The following is an 18,696-nucleotide window of genomic DNA, read 5'->3' as shown; positions in this document are numbered from 1 at the left end:
GTTTTATTTAGCAGATTGGTGTTTTATATACCAGAGGTGTTTTATATATCAGATTGGTGTTTTATATAGCAGAGTGGTGTTTTATTTAGCAGATTGGTGTTTTATATACCAGAGAGGTGTTTTATATATCAGATTGGTGTTTTATATACCAGAGTGGTGTTTTATTTAGCAGATTGGCGTTTTATATACCAGAGAGGTGTTTTTATATATCAGATTGGTGTTTTATATACCAGAGTGGTGTTTTATTTAGCAGATTGGTGTTTTATATACCAGAGAGGTGTTTTATATATCAGATTGGTGTTTTATATACCAGAGTGGTGTTTTATTTAGCAGATTGGTGTTTTATATACCAGAGGTGTTTTATATATCAGATTGGTGTTTTATATACCAGAGAGGTGTTTTTATATATCAGATTGGTGTTTTATATACCAGAGTGGTGTTTTATTTAGCAGATTGGTGTTTTATATACCAGAGAGGTGTTTTATATATCAGATTGGTGTTTTATATAGCAGAGTGGTATTTTTTAGCAGAGTGGTGTTTTATATAGCAGAGTGGTGTTTTATATAGCAGAGTGGTGTTTTATATAGCAGAGTGGTGTTTTATATACCAGAGTGGTGTTTTATTTAGCAGATTGGTGTTTTATATACCAGAGAGGTGTTTTTTTATATATCAGATTGGTGTTTTATATACCAGAGTGGTGTTTTATTTAGCAGATTGGTGTTTTATATACCAGAGAGGTGTTTTATATATCAGATTGGTGTTTTATATAGCAGAGTGGTGTTTTATTTAGCAGATTGGTGTTTTATATACCAGAGAGGTGTTTTATATATCAGATTGGTGTTTTATATACCAGAGTGGTGTTTTATTTAGCAGATTGGCGTTTTATATACCAGAGAGGTGTTTTTATATATCAGATTGGTGTTTTATATACCAGAGTGGTGTTTTATTTAGCAGATTGGTGTTTTATATACCAGAGAGGTGTTTTATATATCAGATTGGTGTTTTATATACCAGAGTGGTGTTTTATTTAGCAGATTGGTGTTTTATATACCAGAGAGGTGTTTTTATATATCAGATTGGTGTTTTATATACCAGAGAGGTGTTTTTTTTATATATCAGATTGGTGTTTTATATACCAGAGTGGTGTTTTATTTAGCAGATTGGTGTTTTATATACCAGAGAGGTGTTTTTTATATATCAGATTGGTGTTTTATATAGCAGAGTGGTGTTTTATTTAGCAGATTGGTGTTTTATATAGCAGAGTGGTGTTTTATATAGCAGAGTGGTGTTTTATATAGCAGAGTGGTGTTTGATATAGCAGAGCCGTGTTTTATGTAGCAGGGAGGTGTTTTATACAGAGGAACCTCGGGTTACGAACGCCCCGGCATACGTATAATTCAGGTTACGAATCGCAGTTCATCAAAATTTTTGCCCTGGTTACGAACAATATATCGATACGAACGCCGCCACCAAAAATCGCAGGCAAGTTGGTTGTTTTGCTCTATCCACGCAGCTCGTCACATCAGTTAGCGTCCTGTGTCCCTAGCGAGAGCATCGTGTTACTTATCCGCTTGAACTTTTCCCGGCGGCAGCGTAACAAGTCGTTAGTTGATGCTCGTGGAATGATGAGATGGACAACATTAGCCGATGCATAACCACTTTACTTGTTTTTATGAAGATAGATTAGCAGGGTTACAGTCTTTTCCAAGTACAATACCCATAATGAATTTCACTCTGGACTTCAATACCAACTGATAGTAGCCTTAAAGAAACAGCTCTCATTTTCCTCTAATGCAACAATTGTCTCAGCGTCGTGTTAATAACACTGTCTTTAATATTCTATAATATAATATATAATAATATATAAATAATATAATATAATAAGATTCTCCTTCCAAACAATAACTCTCCTCCTCCCCTTCTACGAACGTCGCCTCCTGCAGCGAGTCTTCTCAAAGGAAAGTACCCGTAAAGATCTTTTCCTCTTTTGTATGTTTTTATGTGGTATGATTTTAATATAACATGTTAAAAGTAAATAATATTAGTGAATATTGGCTTTATTTTTATTTAAGTAATATTTTTGGTTGTCCAGAACGAATTACCGAAGTTTCTGTTCATTATTATGGGGAAATTTGTATCGGGATACAAACTTTTCAGGTTACGAATAAAGTACCGGAACGAATTAAATTCGTAACCCGAGGTTCCACTGTATATAATAATTTTGTTTTATTTAGCAGAGTGGTGTTTCATTTAGCAGGGAGGTGTTTTATATATAATAATGGTGTTTTATTTAGCAGAGTGGTGTTTGATTTAGCAGAGTCATGTTTTATGTAGCAGGGAGGTGTTTTATATATATTAATGGTGTTTTATTTAGCCGAGTGGTGTTTTATGGAGTATGGATTCAGGTTGGCGTTATCTTGTATGTACTCAAATCTCCATCACTTCACAGTTAATGACTGCAGCATGATAAAATAGACTTAAAGTTTAAAACCACATAAATGTATAAATGACCCTATTAACCCCTCAAACCTCTGTTTTTGTTAACAGCAAAAGATTTTTTGCTTTGTTTTTTTCCTAATTGTCACGTTAATCACGGACAATTCCTCCTCCACCACCAGAGGGCACCCTCATTTCACTTTTGACTTTTTCCAGTTCTCTGCTACACCATGTGTCCTGCACACCGAGCTGTTCTTTATCCTGGTGAATTATTGCTGTATTGGAATTAAGCACATTAAATATCTACACTCGTTTTTACGCTCATTGTGCCTCAAAGACAGAAAAGTGACTCAACTGGTAAATGAGCTACTTTTTATAGTTAATTCTGTAGGAATGTAAATTTAGATGAATTAAAAAAAAAAGATGGAATCTTGAAAGATAGATTACTGATTTAGTGATATATATTTAAACATCGCTATGAACTGAGTAAACATGGAAAATAAGCCCAGCACTACTTTTGAGGAACTCTGCTATGCACCACCTCCTTGACTTTTTTTCTCAAAAGGTTCTTCTGTAGGTGTTTTGTTATTACTTAACTGTATTTAAATAATGAATTTTTGTATGTGGTTCTATTACAACCAAATAAGGGATGATGTTGCAAACGTCCAAGTTTTGTGTTGTGATTGACCAGGAAACATGAAAATACACAAGAAAACACTTAATGGCACATAATGAGATTTTAATCACTTTATAAAATTACATCTTTCCAGACGGCAATAAATCGATTCAATAGGATTTTCTGAAAAACTACTTTTATGGAAATTTCTATGTAGACAGTTTGTTTAAAATAAAGCACATGATGCACAAACAACACAAAACTTAATGGCAATAAATATGTAAAAAGCATCCTTTAGTAGTGAATCCACATCATAGGCATCTTTTCTCTATTAATGAGTATGTGGAAAAGCAGGATGTGCAGCTGTGTTTTGGTTTCCATGGGTGGGGCTTTTACACAAAAGATGAACATTAAAAACTTGTATTTTCCAGGAAGATCTTTTCAAGCAGAACCACAGTTATCCATTGTGGTTTAATTATGGGATGTGCCTCCAAAAGACATTAATGCTGGTTTTGTTTTATCAGATTGATTGCTTTGAGTGCATGCATTTTCTTCTGCTTTTTTGTTTGCATGGCTTTCCTTTCTTGCAGTTTCTCTTTCTGGGGAGAATTTATAAAATACTGTCACAAACCGCCACTGGGATCTTGATCAAATCCCCGAACCAGGCACAGTTTTAACTGGTACAAATGTACAATGATGTTGATTAGATGTTTCTTTTCTAACTGGATGCTCAAAGTTTAAAATGTTAGACTTCTGATGTAAGTTCAAATCTCAGATTCACCAATCCGACTCTTGAGACCTCAATCGCTCAGTTATTCAGCTGTAGAATGTAAGTTGTTCTGGAACTGTAAATTGGACCTGGGTATTGGATTATACTGTATAGCTATATCATGTAAACCCAAATCTACCCAAGAGGTGAAACACCATTATATAAATGAGGATGTTTTTATTTCTATTTTTAGAAAATAGAACTTCACCACCAGCGACTTCACTATAGGCCAAGCTTTAAGCTTGCGTACGTCTTCAATGCATATAAAAGTAAAGATCAGGTGTTTAGGAATCTGTATGTTTCTGAGCTAAAACAAACAGCTTGTTCCTAATAGACCCATATGAAACAAGTGTATATATTACGGCCCCAGAAAATATGACCCCAAGTTCAAGTAATTCAACATTCGTTTTTGGTACATGACAACCTGGGCATGAAATAATCATGAAGTTGCACATGATGTCCACAAACATTTCATTGAAAGCCATGAAGGGGAAAGGGAAATAAAACCACACAATCTGTTTACATAGGCTGTTATTGTGAAGACCTCACTGAGTATTTGCATATTATCTTAAAATACATTTTATAATCCTCTGATGGGATTGTATCATCCTGCCTCGCACAAACTTATTTGTATATGAAAAGCAGTTTTCGTAATTCAGTAACCGTTCATGAGAAAGTAGTGGTTATATAACATATTACCAGAATAGACCAGTTCCTGGTACCACCTACTGTGTTTCTCTTAAAATGTTTGATATTGTCTGGTTTAGGTTTTGTTTAAGCTGTTGCATTTTTTGCCCAGTTTTGGCTACACAAACTTTGTGCTAGAAACTTCTGGGGAGCATGAGGCCACACTCATGCTCCTTCTCCCTGAGAAGTCACTGACAGTTTGTGTACAGCAACCAAAGCAAAGAGGAAACCACTCTTTCAGAATCTTGAGAACTAAATTCCTGAATTTCTGCCCCACAAAGGCGTAGATGATGGGGTTGAGGCAGCAGTGACTAAACGCTATGGTTTCCACCCACTGCATAGCCATGTTCAGGTCCTGCTCCCACTGACACGTGTTCATGTAGCCCAAGTGATGCAGGAACCTCAGGAAGATGACGATGTTGTAGGGCGTCCAGAAGAGGAAGAAAACAATGACTAAAACAAAGACAAGCCTGACAGCTTTGTGTTTTTTTTTAGATTTCATGGCCGTTAAGATGGGAACGATACGCGAGTAGCAGAACACCATCACTGAGAGAGGAATAATCAAGCCAAGGATGTTCATCTCAATGTAAGAGAATGACCTCCATCCTGTGCCTTCTGGATATTCCACTCTGCATCTCCATCCATTTGATTCATTCTTAATTTGGGAGAAAATGACGGTTGGAAGTGAAGCTCCCAAACTAAGTGCCCACATAAACAAAATCAGTACTATACTGCCTCTGATAGGTTGATGCCTGGAGAAGAGAGAAGTGTGGATTTGGGCAGTAATGATGTAGCGATGTACAGTCATGAGGATTATGAAGAAGATACTTCCATAGAATCCCAGTATGTAGAGCGCTGTTACCGCATGGCACATAAAGTTCCCAAAGGTCCACTTATTTATGGCAGCGTAATGAGCCCAGAAAGGCAGTGAGATCAGGAAGAGGAGGTCTGAAAGGGCCAGGTTGAAGAGACACACATCTGTCACGTTTGAACTTTTGTGGTACTTGACCAGGACACACAACACCAAGCCGTTGCCTATGAAGCCCACAATGAAGACGATGCTGTAGAGGGTAGGGAGGAACACTTGGCTGAATGACCTTATGCTATCATGTCTGCAGATTTGAATCTCATCTGATATTATGTTGTAGTAGTCAGAATAGTTTTCAGCTGTTTATGAAAAACAATCAAACAGTAAACTCATAAGCACATATTAGATACAAAATGAAAATCCAGTAATGCAGTCCAAAAAATTAATTTATTTTGTTTGCTAGCAGGTTTTGCTAATTTTAGCATGTTTTGCTTTTTAGCAATGTACTCAGAACAGATTTAAGCAGCTTGCACTCACTTTAAAACATTTCTAATTGAAATAATGACCTTTACCATCCACTGGAACATGTTCAATGCTGAAAAAAGAAATTCCACCTACTTGTCATGTTGGAGTATACCATGGTCATGGCTCCTGAGTTCTGTAGTGCAGAGTTATGACCAGGAAAACAGGCAGTGTACGCTACTGTCTGACGAGGCGGAGCTGTGAGGTGGTGCTTCATCCTCCACAGAACTGTCCTGCAATTATTACTAAAAGAAACTACGCACAGCTCCTGTCAAAAATCAGGAGATACCTAGTGTTTTTTATTTTTTTTTAAAACACATGCATATTGCTTTTGTTTAGGTAAAAATCAAAACCACAAGACGTGGGCAGTGAATGACTGGAAAAACACTGTGGACAGATTCGTTTCAATTCTGTTTGTAACAGAAGTACTTCTGATTGTGATCAGCCTGATACCCCACAGTCACACATGGAAGTGGAAGTTTAATGATTTGGGGTTGTTTTGGAGCCGGGAAGATTGAAGAAATCCTGAACCAACATGGCTACCATTCCATCGTTATACATTAAGCAGTTTCATCTGGACAATGAGCTGAAGCACACGTGCGAGTTCTGTAAGCGTTATTTAGTGAGCCAACAGTCGTCTGGAGTGGTCTTTATTATGGAACGAGCTGCCCAGTCATCGCACATAAATCCTATCAAACTGCTCTGAGATGAACTGGATCACAAGATAGAAAGAACACGTTTGACAAGTTTAAAAAGATTCACAGCAAAGTATTTCAGCTGAATGTTCAGAGAAACGAAGGGTCAGGGTGCTGAAAGCGTGTAAAGCTGTTCTTCATGCTAAGGGAAGATTTTTCAACGATAATAAAGTGGAACTTCTGGACATTTATATATTTGTTTAGTCAGCGCACCGGTTTGCGTGTAGAGGGCGGAGCATATGCTGCTACATTTGCCTGCAACACAAAACAAACAATTTTGTCTTATCGCTATTGTGATCATAAGATCGAAAAATTGCAAGTCCAACCTTTGTAGCTCGGGGACCATCTGTGTAATGACAGACATTTAAAATTCATTGAGTCTCTACCCCCAGTACTCTAACCCTAACCCTACCCCCAGTACTCTAACCCTAACCCTAACCCCAGTACTCTAACCCTAACCCCAGTACTCTAACCCTAACCCCAGTACTCTAACTCAAACCCTAACCCTACTCCAGTACTCTAACCCTAACCCTACCCCCAGTACTCTAACCCTAACCCTACCCCAGTACTCTAACCCTAACCCCAGTACTCTAACTCAAACCCCAACCCTAACCCTACTCCAGTACTCAAACCCCAACCCTACCCCAGTACTCTAACCCTAACCCTACCCCAGTACTCTAACCCTAACTCTACCCCAGTACTCTAACCCTAACCCCAGTACTCTAACCCTAAACCCAGTACTCTAACTCAGACCCTAACCCTACCCCAGTACTCTAACCCTAACCCTACCCCAGTACTCTAACCTTAACCCTACCCCAGTACTCCAACCCTAACCTCAGTACTCTAACTCAAACCCTAACCCTACTCCAGTACTCAAACCCTAACCCTACCCCAGTACTCTAACCCTGACCCTACCCCAGTACTCTAACCATAACCATACCCCCACTACTCTAACCCTAACCCTATCCCAGTACTCTAACTCTAACCCTATCCCAGTTCTCTAACCGTGCCCCAGTACTCTAACCCTACCCCAGTACGCTAACCCTAACCCTATCCCCAGTACGCTAACCCTAACCCTACCCCAGTACTCTAACCCTATCCTAGTACTCTAACCCTAACCCTACCCCAGTACGCTAACCCTACCCCAGTACTCTAACTCTAACCCTATCCCAGTTCTCTAACCCTAACCCTACCCCAGTACTCTAACCCTAACCCTACCCCCAGTACTCTGACCCTAACCCTATCCTAGTACTCTAACCCTAACCCTACCCCCAGTACGCTAACCCTAACCGTACCCTACTACTCTAACCCTAACCCTACCCCACTACTCTAACTCTAACCCTATCCCTATCCCAGTACTCTAACCCTAACCCTACCCCACTACTCTAACTCTAACCCTATCCCAGTACTCTAATCCTGACCATACCCCAGTACTCTAACCCTACCCCAATACTCTAACCCTACCCCCAGTACTGTTCTTTTAACGAGAAACACTTCTTATTGCAACTATAGAAAGCAGATATTTAATGTTTGTTTTATTGAAGGTCATCACAGCAAAGACTTGACAAACAAATTCAATAATCAGTCATTTTGGATTTAAAACAAACCTTTAGTCATATGAGACCAAATGGAATTCTTGTGCTGAATATAAGCAGGCAAGCAGACAACTGCAAATCATTTCCCCAAACTTTATCTTTGTTTAAAACAAAGCTGGATCTAAAAATAGAACTAAAATTATAGAAATGTTTTGGTTTTCACTTTTTAGTTTGATATGAGCTGTCAAACACTTTTCAAACACAAATATGAGGAAGTAACAGTTTTCTACCTGCTCCTGAAGATTACTGACCAGATACGGATTTTCTATTTATTTTTTTAGGAGATAAAATTGTGCAACAAAAAAATTCTTTGTTTGTAGATGTAGTTTTGAAACATGGGTTACACCCCAGTGTTTTATTGCGAGTCTATGGTGTTAATCAGAAAGACAGAAATGAATAAATAAAAAGTATATTAAACATATTATATGATATGCCACAATATGACGGTAATTGGGTGACATCATTTTCTGAAGCAGTAATACAGTACATATGGTGTGAATTTCTTTTGAGCAGCCTGGAAATCTAATCGCTCATCAAAGTGATGCACAAAAGCAATCAGTCATAAGACGTTTTTTATTATATAAATAAAGAAAAGCTCATCTACTTCACTTGACATGTGCAACCAATCAATTAAATGAGTTAAAGAACAACTTCATTCATTTACTTTAGCGTCGGCTAAACCTGTTAAAACCTGCGTCAACTGCAAAACGTGTACAAACTTGACAACACCAAAAAGAATTTACAAGTGTGATGTCAAAAAAAGCTTTATCCCTGCCAGGGGCAGGTATAAATACAGTCAGCTCTAAATAATGATTGTGATTACAATTACCAGTTAAATTATACCAAAAATTAAATATTCATAGTAGATTATATTCTAAAATTCAGACATTGCTCACTCAAAATGTAGAACTAAGCTTTGTGTATTCACACGGCATGTAAAATACAGTAGGACTTGGTGATAACAGTTAGTGTTAGGATTTTGTCTTTGTGCTGGACATTGTGGAGCTGCGCGAGTACATAACGTTTCTACTCTGTGGGAACTCACTCTCAATTGTTATACCACGACCAAAGCAAAGAGGAAACCACTCTTTCAGGATCTTTAGGAATAAATTCCTGAATTTCTGACCCACAAAGGCGTAGATGATGGGGTTGAGGCAGCAGTGACTGAACGCTATGGTTTCCACCCACTGCATAGCCATGTTCAGGTCCTGCTCCCACTGACACGTGTTCATGTAGCCCAAGTGATGCAGGAACTTCATGAAGATGACGATGTTGTAGGGCGTCCAGAAGAGAAAGAAAACAATGACCAAGACCAGCATGAGCCTCACAGCCTTTTGTTTTTTCTGAGATTTCATGGTCATTAAAATGGGGATGATACGCGAGTAGCAGAACACCATCACAGAGAGAGGAATAATCAAGCCGACGACGTTCAGCTCAATATAAGAGAACTGCCTCCACATTGTCCCATTAGGATTTTCTAATTTGCATGTCCATACGTTCGAGTCATTCTTCACTTGGGAGAAAATGATGTTTGGAAGTGAGGCTCCTAAGCTAAGTGCCCACATAAACAAAGCCATAGCTATGCTAGCTCTGACCGACCGGTACTTGGAGAAGAGGGAGGTATAGGGGTGGACAATGACGGCATAGCGTTCAGTAGTCATTAAGATCATGAAGAAGATACTTCCATAGAATCCCAGCATGTAGAACGCTGTTACCGCATGGCACATGAAGCTCCCGAAGATCCACTCAGCTATGGCAGCGTAATGAGCCCAGAAAGGCAGTGAGATCAGGAAGAGGAGGTCTGAAAGGGCCAGGTTGAAGAGACACAGGTCCGACACGTTTGAACTTTTGCGGTACTTGACCAGGACACACAACACCAGAGCATTTCCGATGAAGCCCACGATGAAGACGATGCTGTAGAGGGTAGGGAGGAACACTCTGCTGAAGGCCTTTACTTGAGAAATGTTGCAGACCAAGAACTGTTTGTGGTCGTCTAAGTTGCAGTAATCAGAGAAGTCTGTTAATGAGAAAAAAAAGTCTGATTGGCTGCTTTAAAAAATAATCCTGTTCTACCTGAAGTTTAGCCTGTTTATCATCTGATGAGGTGACGGTTAAACAACTTCATCATTGTTCTGGAGCACCATCTATTGTGAGATACAGGCAATGTCTAATTACAGCATTAATCACCTGGAATGTTAATGTTTACAGCAGCTTTTTAAACCTTTTCAGTTCTTTTATTTTTTACTTGTTTCCACCAGAACAATCGTTTTTCAACACACTTTACTAATTGATAGAAACAATAACAAGTGGCAACCTGGTAACTGTAAAATGAAAAGGTTTTACCTACCCGCCATGTCGCAGTGCATTCTCTCCATGTCTCATCATTTCACTGATTGTGAAAGATCCTGTGAAGAAAGTTATATAACAGTAGGCTGAGCTGTGATCTCAGAAGGCGGAGATTTTGTCTTGATGCCAGAACAGTTTGTCACAATTTGTGAGAGGAAATCAAAAATGTGCAAATACAGAACACACGATACAGTCGGATTACAGTCAATGCGTTGTTTCTTTTTAATAATGTATGGCCATGGCTAATGTATTGAGGTTTGTGTGTGTTCATTAAAAAAAAAAAAAAAAAAAAAAAATGACTCCCAGAGGAAGAGCAGCCTGCTGATGGATTTTCAATTGTAATGATATATAATCAAATTTTATCAAATTTAATCGAATCAAATCTAATTTGATCTAATCTAATAAAATAATTTTCACATTCAACTTGTCCAGCAGTCCCGCTGAAGGGACAGTCAGAAGCATAAAGAAATATCAGACAAAAGAATGGAATTCATAATCATCAGCTGCTGTTTATTGTGGAAGACGAAGGGTTCAGGCGATTCAGGTCCTACTTGAATTCACGTTATACTATGCCAGGGCATAAATATGTCATCGGTGTGTGCCGGCCACAGTTATACCAACCAGTGTTCACACATGTCGACAGCCTAATAAAGGACAACACAACATCAGTTATTTTCACGACTGACATTTGGTGTGTGAGTGAACGTCCAATGTCCATGTTGAGCCTCACTGCACAGCTTATTAATCAAAACTTAAAACTACAAAAGTTCTCAAGAGTTTTTATGAAAATGGCCACAAGGGACTCCAGTCTACCCAGCCTGCTGTGCATAGCGCATTCCCTGCAGCTTGCTGTGGCCGGGGGAGGTGTTACAGAAGCCTGCCTTCTCCCGACTTCAAAGTGTTCAGAAACAACTAATCCAGAGACTTCATACTTATAGATAAAAATAATGCAGATGTAATGAGGAGTAAAAATGATATACTATGGAATATGTACATTGTATGTATTATTGTACAGAGGTTATCGATCAAATTCAATATTTAATTGCAACTAAATCGCACATTCTATCTGTTCTAAATGTACCATATATTAATACGTCCTGTTTTTAATACTTTAAGCAACATGGACATGAAGAAAGATGGATGCAACATGGAGCATAAAGACAAAAAATTCTTGTAAATGATTTAAAGTAATTCTGGTGGTTAAATGACGTCACCCAGAGGGTTAATTGTGTAAAACATGGTGGATTTGGTGTTTGATTTGAGACAAAAATAAAATAAAAGTTTACTGATTACAAATATTTTAGTTTAATAGTTTATTTATTTGTTTTATATCTTAGAAAAAGAAAGAACGTCGTCAATTAGTGTATGTTTTGCTGGAGGTTTTAATTTCGGCTCTTTTATATTTAGTTATTTATTTAAGTATTTATATTTTTTTTATAAAAATGGTAAAACAGAAATGCGCGCTGAATTAATAGCGCGTTGATACAATTTAGTGCCGTTTAAAAGAATTTTGCAAAACCAATTAAAAATGTTGTTACCTAATAAAATGTGTCCAGGCTGAACATCCACATATAGAACACAAGCAAACAAATGATGATGATGATGTTGATGATGATGATGATCAGGAATGTCTCTGTTCTCAGTCATGTTTACATCACTGACTCCCTCTGTCTTATCCACGTTATCTTTACTTCTTGTTGCTTTCTGCCTGCTGATTCTCAGCTTCGTAAACTAGACTACATCTGTGGTAAATGAGAGACAGGACATTTTTCACCAGGAGATTAAAGAAGACGCACAATGACAGGAAATCGGTTGATAGGCTGAAATCGGCGCAGTGAAAATAAAAATATTAACATTTCACCAAATCAATGGATTAAAAGTAATGAGCCGGTTTTGAAAATGTAAGAAGTAAAATGTACAGATATTTGTGTAAAGATGTAATGAGTAAAAGTAAAAAGTTGTTGAAAAATAAATAGTGGAGTAAAAAACTGATAACAAAAGAAATCGACTTAAGTACAGTATTGAAGTATTTTTACTTTGTTACTTCCCACCTCTGATGTTCACCAGTCTAAATTAGTGGAAGATTATTTTGCTACTCGCACCATTTGAAGAGCTCATGCAAAGGATCAGCTCATCAACTGCATCGGCTGTAGATATAGTTTTACCTATAATCAGAGCTATAACTCTTCCCTTTTAGAAGCAGTCCAGAAACGTTTCTGTGACATTAAATCTGAGCAAAAAAACATTCACGTTTGTGTGTGTAGCTGTGTTGCTTTCAGAGCAAATGAATGAGCAGCCAAATGAGTATTAAAAACGTTTCATTGCTGAATCGACAAATAAACTGGAACATTGCAAGAATTTATCTTGGCTTTAAATGACTGATAAAAGGAGCTATTCTTGAAATGAACACTTTATTCCTTTGTGTAGGCTGGTATTTTCCTGCACTTTCAATTTGCTGTAAAAAAAATAATAAATAGTTGGAGAGTTAATAATAAGAGTACAGAATAAAAGCGTATTTTTTTTGCAGTATGTTTAGGTGAGGAATTAAAAACGAGACCAGCATAAACTCAAAATGCATTCAATAATAAAACATTTCTGTGCTGTTAGCTGTAACTGTAACCCAATCACTAATTCTCATTATGATTTTTCATGTTCAACTCAAATAAATGAATGAATGTTTTGTTTACTTCTTCTGAAAGATGTGTATATACACACATTTAGAGAGAGAGATATTTCCCTTACACAATCAAGCCCCAAAAACGTGAGTTGCTTTGTGATGTCATGGCCACTGTCTTTATACCTGTTTATTAGCAAAAGTATTTTCTTTTATTTATTTTTATATATTATACAAGAAAGTTGCATTTGTGAAGCTCTAATTTCTTCCTAATTACAAAATATATATATTTTTTATGAATAAATAACTGAAATTATCTAGTAAATAAATAGTAAAGAAACATCTCTGTCTATCAGATAGGTGTCATTTTTATTTTTTCACCGTATTGTGTGCTACAAAAATCAATCTAATATGCATTACATATCTATACATTTCCATACATTCACTGAATAAGAATAGAGCTTTAGAAATGCTAAAGGTCTTCATTTAGAATCAGCCTTAATTTTTACAGTCAACTAAAAACGTCCCATTCATACACCTGAGCAGTTGTAGGAATTCAGGCTCTTGTTCAGGAGAATCTGGAGGCTTGAAAATGGCCCTCGGATCAGTACTCCAATAGTCACTTAGCTCTTAACCACTAATAACCTCCAATAATCTTTTTACCCCTGAGCTACTTCTTTCCCACATAATGAAGGCATTAATGTCAACAACAGCACTGTTTTAATTTAATTTATCATTATCAACTTTTAAAGGTTTTTAGGGTAAATAAAAAATTATGCCAAAAATAAAACATGAAAATTGTTGCATTAAAGAGCAGTGTATGTGTACATTTTGTTATTTTTTTGGATTATAAAATTCGAACCTGGACCTGAGTTCCACCAGAGACTTACTGTGCTGTTGTTTGTTCTGGCCAAGTTTTGAAGGCCACAGTGAATTCTAGGAAGTGGAGTCTCTGGTGAATCGACTTTAGGAGGATTAGTGTGCTGGAATAAAGAATTGTGCCTCTGGGCTTTTTAATGTACCATTTAATGAAACTTCTCACCATTCTCATGTGAATTGAAGACGTTCCGGGCCGGGCCGGGCCGGGGTGGGGTGGGGGGGTGTCGGGGATGGGGGATGTTAGGTGCCAGTGGTCCAGATGGGATGGGACAGGAGATCCACCATGTTCATAACATTAATGATGGATTTGAGGATTCAATGAAGGTTGATGTTTGTCATTGAGCTTCTTGCAGCCTTGTGTTTTTGATGATTTTAGATGATGTGCATAAACACTGTATCGTGTGCTCGCTTGTTCACTCTACCTGGTCTGGCAGGAAACGAGATGTGACGGAATGTAGGGAGTTTACAAATGATTCTATAAGGATCTTTATCTCAGTGTTGCCCTGTAACTTCACGAGGAAAAGTGGGACCAGTTTGTATCAGATTTCTGTTCACTGGTGGAAGTTTCTTTGAGTTAAAAAACTGCAGGGTGAAGTTAAGGTTTGTTTCCAAATTTTTGGGATTAATCACTTCCACTAAAGGATTGATTGTTTTGACTTCCTAATTCTCTGAACTCTCGGATAAGTCAGGAATGACCACACTGAGAATTACTTCTCAACTCAATAAGTGCCCAAGGTCTGTATTTTATAGGGTCGAGTGTGTGCTGCATTAAACACAGTTGTCTGTTTATAACATGCCAGTAGAGTGAGTGCCAGTTTGGGAATAACGCTGGAGGTGAGAAAGAAATGCACACCTGTTCTGAACTTCTAAATAGGTGATCTATGTTTCGGTTAGTGCTGGAAGGAGTAACAGATGGACAGATAAAAGCGTAACATGTTTTGAGTGTGTGGAGCTGGACAAATTTAAAGCTGGCACTCTGCCTGCTGGCAATGTCCTATTCCCCAGAGTGCCCATCCAGAAGGTGCCCAGCTCAGACAGTTTCCGGTCGAAAACCTACTAAAGTGCCCAGACCTAAAGTATTTTATTTTTTTTTTGCAGGAGGTTTCCCACTAACCCTTGGCCACCTGTTCACATTCAGAGGTGCTGTGAGTAGAGGAGCATCACTTAAAATGATGTTGTGCTGGAGCAGTGTAGTGCATTTTGACTTCCCAGTACTTGCCTCCAATTTTCTCTTTCCTGAACCATCGGGCGCTCCACACACGTCTTATTCAAGAATCGACTTGTTTTATTACTAGACAATGACTGCAGTAGCTCCTGAAGGGCTTAGAGATGTGTGTCACTTTATCCAACATTCCTGTTACACTTGTAAGGCTTCCAGCAGACTCATAATGATGGATGCTTTAGAAGGTATGTTTTGAAAAGAGTGCCGTAGTTGCTTACATGCTGCTTTAACTGGGAGACCAAAAAGTGTGACTGTGCAGACTGTTTACAAAGATTGTTATTGTGAACATGTCACTGTGTACATTCTTTATGCTCCAGTGTAATCTTTATAGTTTTTAAAATCTTTGATGTAGATGTGATCATATCTGCGAGCTCACAGAAAAACTCACAGAAACTCACAGAATAAAAAATTTTCTTACATTTAGTCCTTTTAAAGGCTAGCATGTAAAACCTGTAAAATATGGAGAAGCTGATTTCCTGACATCATATAAAGAAGATTTATTCATGTATTAGTGTGTCAGCCTGCTCAGGGTCACAGTGGACCCAAACAATTCTTTTCCCATTACAGCACACTTTTAGTTGCTTTAGTAATAATGCAGTCGTGATTGTTGTAGTCATCGTGACATTTTTCTTTAACAGTTTCAGAAAATAAACATAAATAGCAATAGTAATATCAACCTTAATGCACATTGGTTGCACTGACCAACAGCATTGCAAGCAAACAGACAAAAGATCTCATATTATTGTAAATGCATTATTGCTTTGCTATGATTATATCTTTGTGCTGGACGTCATTGTTGGACGTGAGTATCTAATGATCCTTTTCTCGGAGAACTCGCTGTCAACTGTTGTGTAGCAACTAAAGCAAAGAGGAAACCACTCTTTCAGGATCTTTAGGAATAAATTCCTGAATTTCTGCCCCACAAAGGCGTAGATGATGGGGTTGAGGCAGCAGTGACTGAACGCTATGGTTTCCACCCACTGCATAGCCATGTTCAGATCCTTCTCCCACTGACACGTGTTCATGTAGCCCAAGTGATGCAAGAACATCAGAAAGATGACAATGTTGTAGGGCATCCAGAAGAGGAAGAAAACAATGACCAAGACCAGCATGAGCTTAACAGCTTTGTTTTTCTTCTGAGATTTCATGTGCATTAAGATGGGGATGATACGCGAGTAGCAGAACACCATCACGGAGAGAGGAATAATTAAACCGAGGACGTTCATCTCAATATAAGAGATATGCCTCCACATTTTCTCGTTTTCTACTTTGCATGTCCAAATGTTTGATTCATTTTTTACTTGGGAGAAAATGATGGTTGGCAGAGAAGCTCCCACACTGATTGTCCAGATAAACAAAGCCACAGCTATGCTAACTCTGACAGACCGAGACATGAGGAACCGGGAGCTAAAAGTGAGGACAATGACAAAATATCGCTCAATAGTCATGAGGATCATGAAGAAGATACTTCCATAGAATCCCAGCGTGTAGAGCGCTGTTACCGCATGGCACATGAAGCTCCCGAAGATCCACTCAGAGACGGCAGCGTAATGAGCCCAGAAAGGCAGTGAGATCAGGAAGAGGAGATCTGAAAGGGCCAGGTTGAAAAGACACACATCTGATATGTTGGAGCTTTTGTGGTACTTGACCAGAACACACAACACCAGAGCGTTTCCGACGAAGCCCATGATGAAGACGATGCTGTAGATGGTAGGGAGGAAGAGTCGTCTGAAATCTATTACCTCGGTGTTGTGGCAGACTGAAAAATCATTATATGTGTGGTTGTCGTATTCAGAATATTCCTCAGCTGTGTATTAAACAAACAAAAAAAAAACCAGTGGTCATCACAGAACACATTACTAATACATTTTTTTCTTCTTTGTGGCAGTGGTTGAGCTTATTATTGGTAACCTGCTGTAAAACACCGGTGGCATCAAGTCATACGTTTAAAGCAGGGAATCAGAAATTTTCTTTTCAGTAAGTGAGATGAAGACAATCAATGAAGATTGTTGTACAGGTTATTAAGCAACAATTGGAAGAAAAAGAAGCAAATACAGAAACATCCACCTACTTGTCATGTTGAACATCCGTCTCTTCAGCCCGAGTCAGAAAGTCTGTGAAAGCGTCCTGTGTACACTGCTGTATTACGATGATAAGATCTTTCATAAGGTGGGGGTTGGTCTTGTCACCCAGAAGATCTGTTTTTGGCAAGTTATCGTCTATGTATCAAAATAACAGAACGGTGTAAATACAAAACGTTGGAAAACAAAAACGTGCCAGAAATAAACAGGAAGATGATCAATGATCATTTATTTTAATCTACAATTCAAAAATAGACACTAAAGTCTCTGCAATTTCCACATGGATGATACTTTATCCAACACCACCTTAAGCAAATACTTTTTCACCTGCTCCGGACAAATATTTAATCGTCGGCACGTGTTATAGAATTTCATGACCCCCGAGGTTTTTAGGCCTTTAAAGATCATCTCATGTCTGTAATATTTTGATTCATAGTTTTAATATATTCTGATGTAATGAATGGTGAAGTGTCGATAGATTTTATAGCAGTGTAAATATACAAAAACAAATAGACACAAAAAAATGAATATTATAAAACAATATACAAGAAAACTGTAACCTGAGCTTGAGCAAGACAAAAGATACTCTAGAAAGACGCGTGGTGAAATGTACAGTCAGGGTATAAAGGAACAGGTGGGATTTATCAGTGATGTGGGACTGGGTGACGTGCAGGAAAGAACATAGTCTATTATATTAAATATATTCATTCTGACAGAGATTACAACTGTCAGGGAGCGAATGAACGGAAGGCAGAAGCTGGAGTACAGCTCGCTCGGGTTTAATAATGAGAGAGAGAGAGAGAGAGAGAGAGAGACACACACACACACACACACACACACACACACAGCAGTCCGAGATGTGCTTTGGGGAGACAGCGCAGCCGCGGAGAGAGTGTAGGAAGGGACGGAACGCGTAAGGACACGTAACACATACAATAACGGACAAAGGCGTGAGTGTGAATGAGGGGCTTATGTAGGGGCGGGGCTGAGTGATAATGAGCCCCAGGTGTGCGTGAATAAGCCGGGAGCTCCAGAGAGAGTGGAGGCATAACAGCCACCGAAGAGGGCGTGGCAGGTGGATTCCTGACAACGTCAAAAACATCAAAAATGACAGAAAATCCAGTAATATATTTAGTCTTTATTTTAAATACATTTTATATGAAATCACTAATTTACATATCTTTTTTTATTTGATTGAGGGATGACTGGCTCTTAAATAGCAAAACATAAAAAAAAAAACACTGGCTTGTGTGTAGACATTTTTCCCAGAACCTTCTTGTGACCCAATAACAGCTTTTCCAGATCCCGGAACAGGGTCATGACCCAGTGTTTTTTTTATGAATGCTGCAATCCTTAAAATTCTGAGCCCAATGGCTCACTGAACAACACAGTTCTATTCTCTTCACCTTATAAATTAATTTATAGA

At 38.2% G+C, this 18,696-nt stretch overlaps 2 protein-coding genes and 1 long non-coding RNA gene across 3 annotated transcripts in view; 1 reads left to right on the top strand and 2 right to left on the bottom strand.

Moving 5' to 3' along the window:
• The window catches only part of LOC124384009, a 55,418-nt gene that overhangs the window by 28,542 nt on the left and 8,180 nt on the right, over positions 1-18,696 (top strand). The gene's annotated exons all lie outside the window — the stretch shown is intronic.
• Positions 3,159-6,113, bottom strand: LOC124384001 (C-C chemokine receptor type 5-like). Its single transcript, XM_046846441.1, has 2 exons — positions 5,935-6,113; positions 3,159-5,675 (listed from the first exon to the last, which is right to left on the bottom strand). The coding sequence occupies exons 1-2, from the start codon at positions 6,053-6,055 to the stop codon at positions 4,627-4,629; spliced, it is 1,170 nt and encodes a 389-aa protein (XP_046702397.1). The 5' UTR covers positions 6,056-6,113; the 3' UTR covers positions 3,159-4,626.
• LOC124384007 (C-C chemokine receptor type 5-like) lies at positions 8,522-10,553 on the bottom strand. Its single transcript, XM_046846448.1, has 2 exons — positions 10,476-10,553; positions 8,522-10,145 (listed from the first exon to the last, which is right to left on the bottom strand). Exons 1-2 carry the CDS (start codon positions 10,501-10,503, stop codon positions 9,100-9,102), a joined length of 1,074 nt encoding a protein of 357 aa, XP_046702404.1. The 5' UTR covers positions 10,504-10,553; the 3' UTR covers positions 8,522-9,099.

Source organism: Silurus meridionalis, chromosome 4 (genome assembly GCF_014805685.1).
Source record: "Silurus meridionalis isolate SWU-2019-XX chromosome 4, ASM1480568v1, whole genome shotgun sequence".
NCBI lineage: Eukaryota > Metazoa > Chordata > Actinopteri > Siluriformes > Siluridae > Silurus > Silurus meridionalis.
The sequence above is the reverse complement of the archived record's forward strand: the minus strand, read 5'-3'. Positions and strand labels throughout refer to the sequence as shown.

Bases quoted from the DNA above. Each gene is read 5' to 3' on its own strand.
- LOC124384001 (XM_046846441.1), bottom strand. From the start codon at position 6,055: ATGAAGCACCACCTCACAGCTCCGCCTCGTCAGACAGTAGCGTACACT. The intron at 5,676-5,934 runs GTAGGTGGAATT...TTTCATAAACAG, and splicing joins GGTATACTCCAACATGACAA to CTGAAAACTATTCTGACTAC.
- LOC124384007 (XM_046846448.1), bottom strand. From the start codon at position 10,503: ATGGAGAGAATGCACTGCGACATGGCGG. The intron at 10,146-10,475 runs GTAGGTAAAACC...TCTCATTAACAG, and splicing joins AATGCACTGCGACATGGCGG to ACTTCTCTGATTACTGCAAC.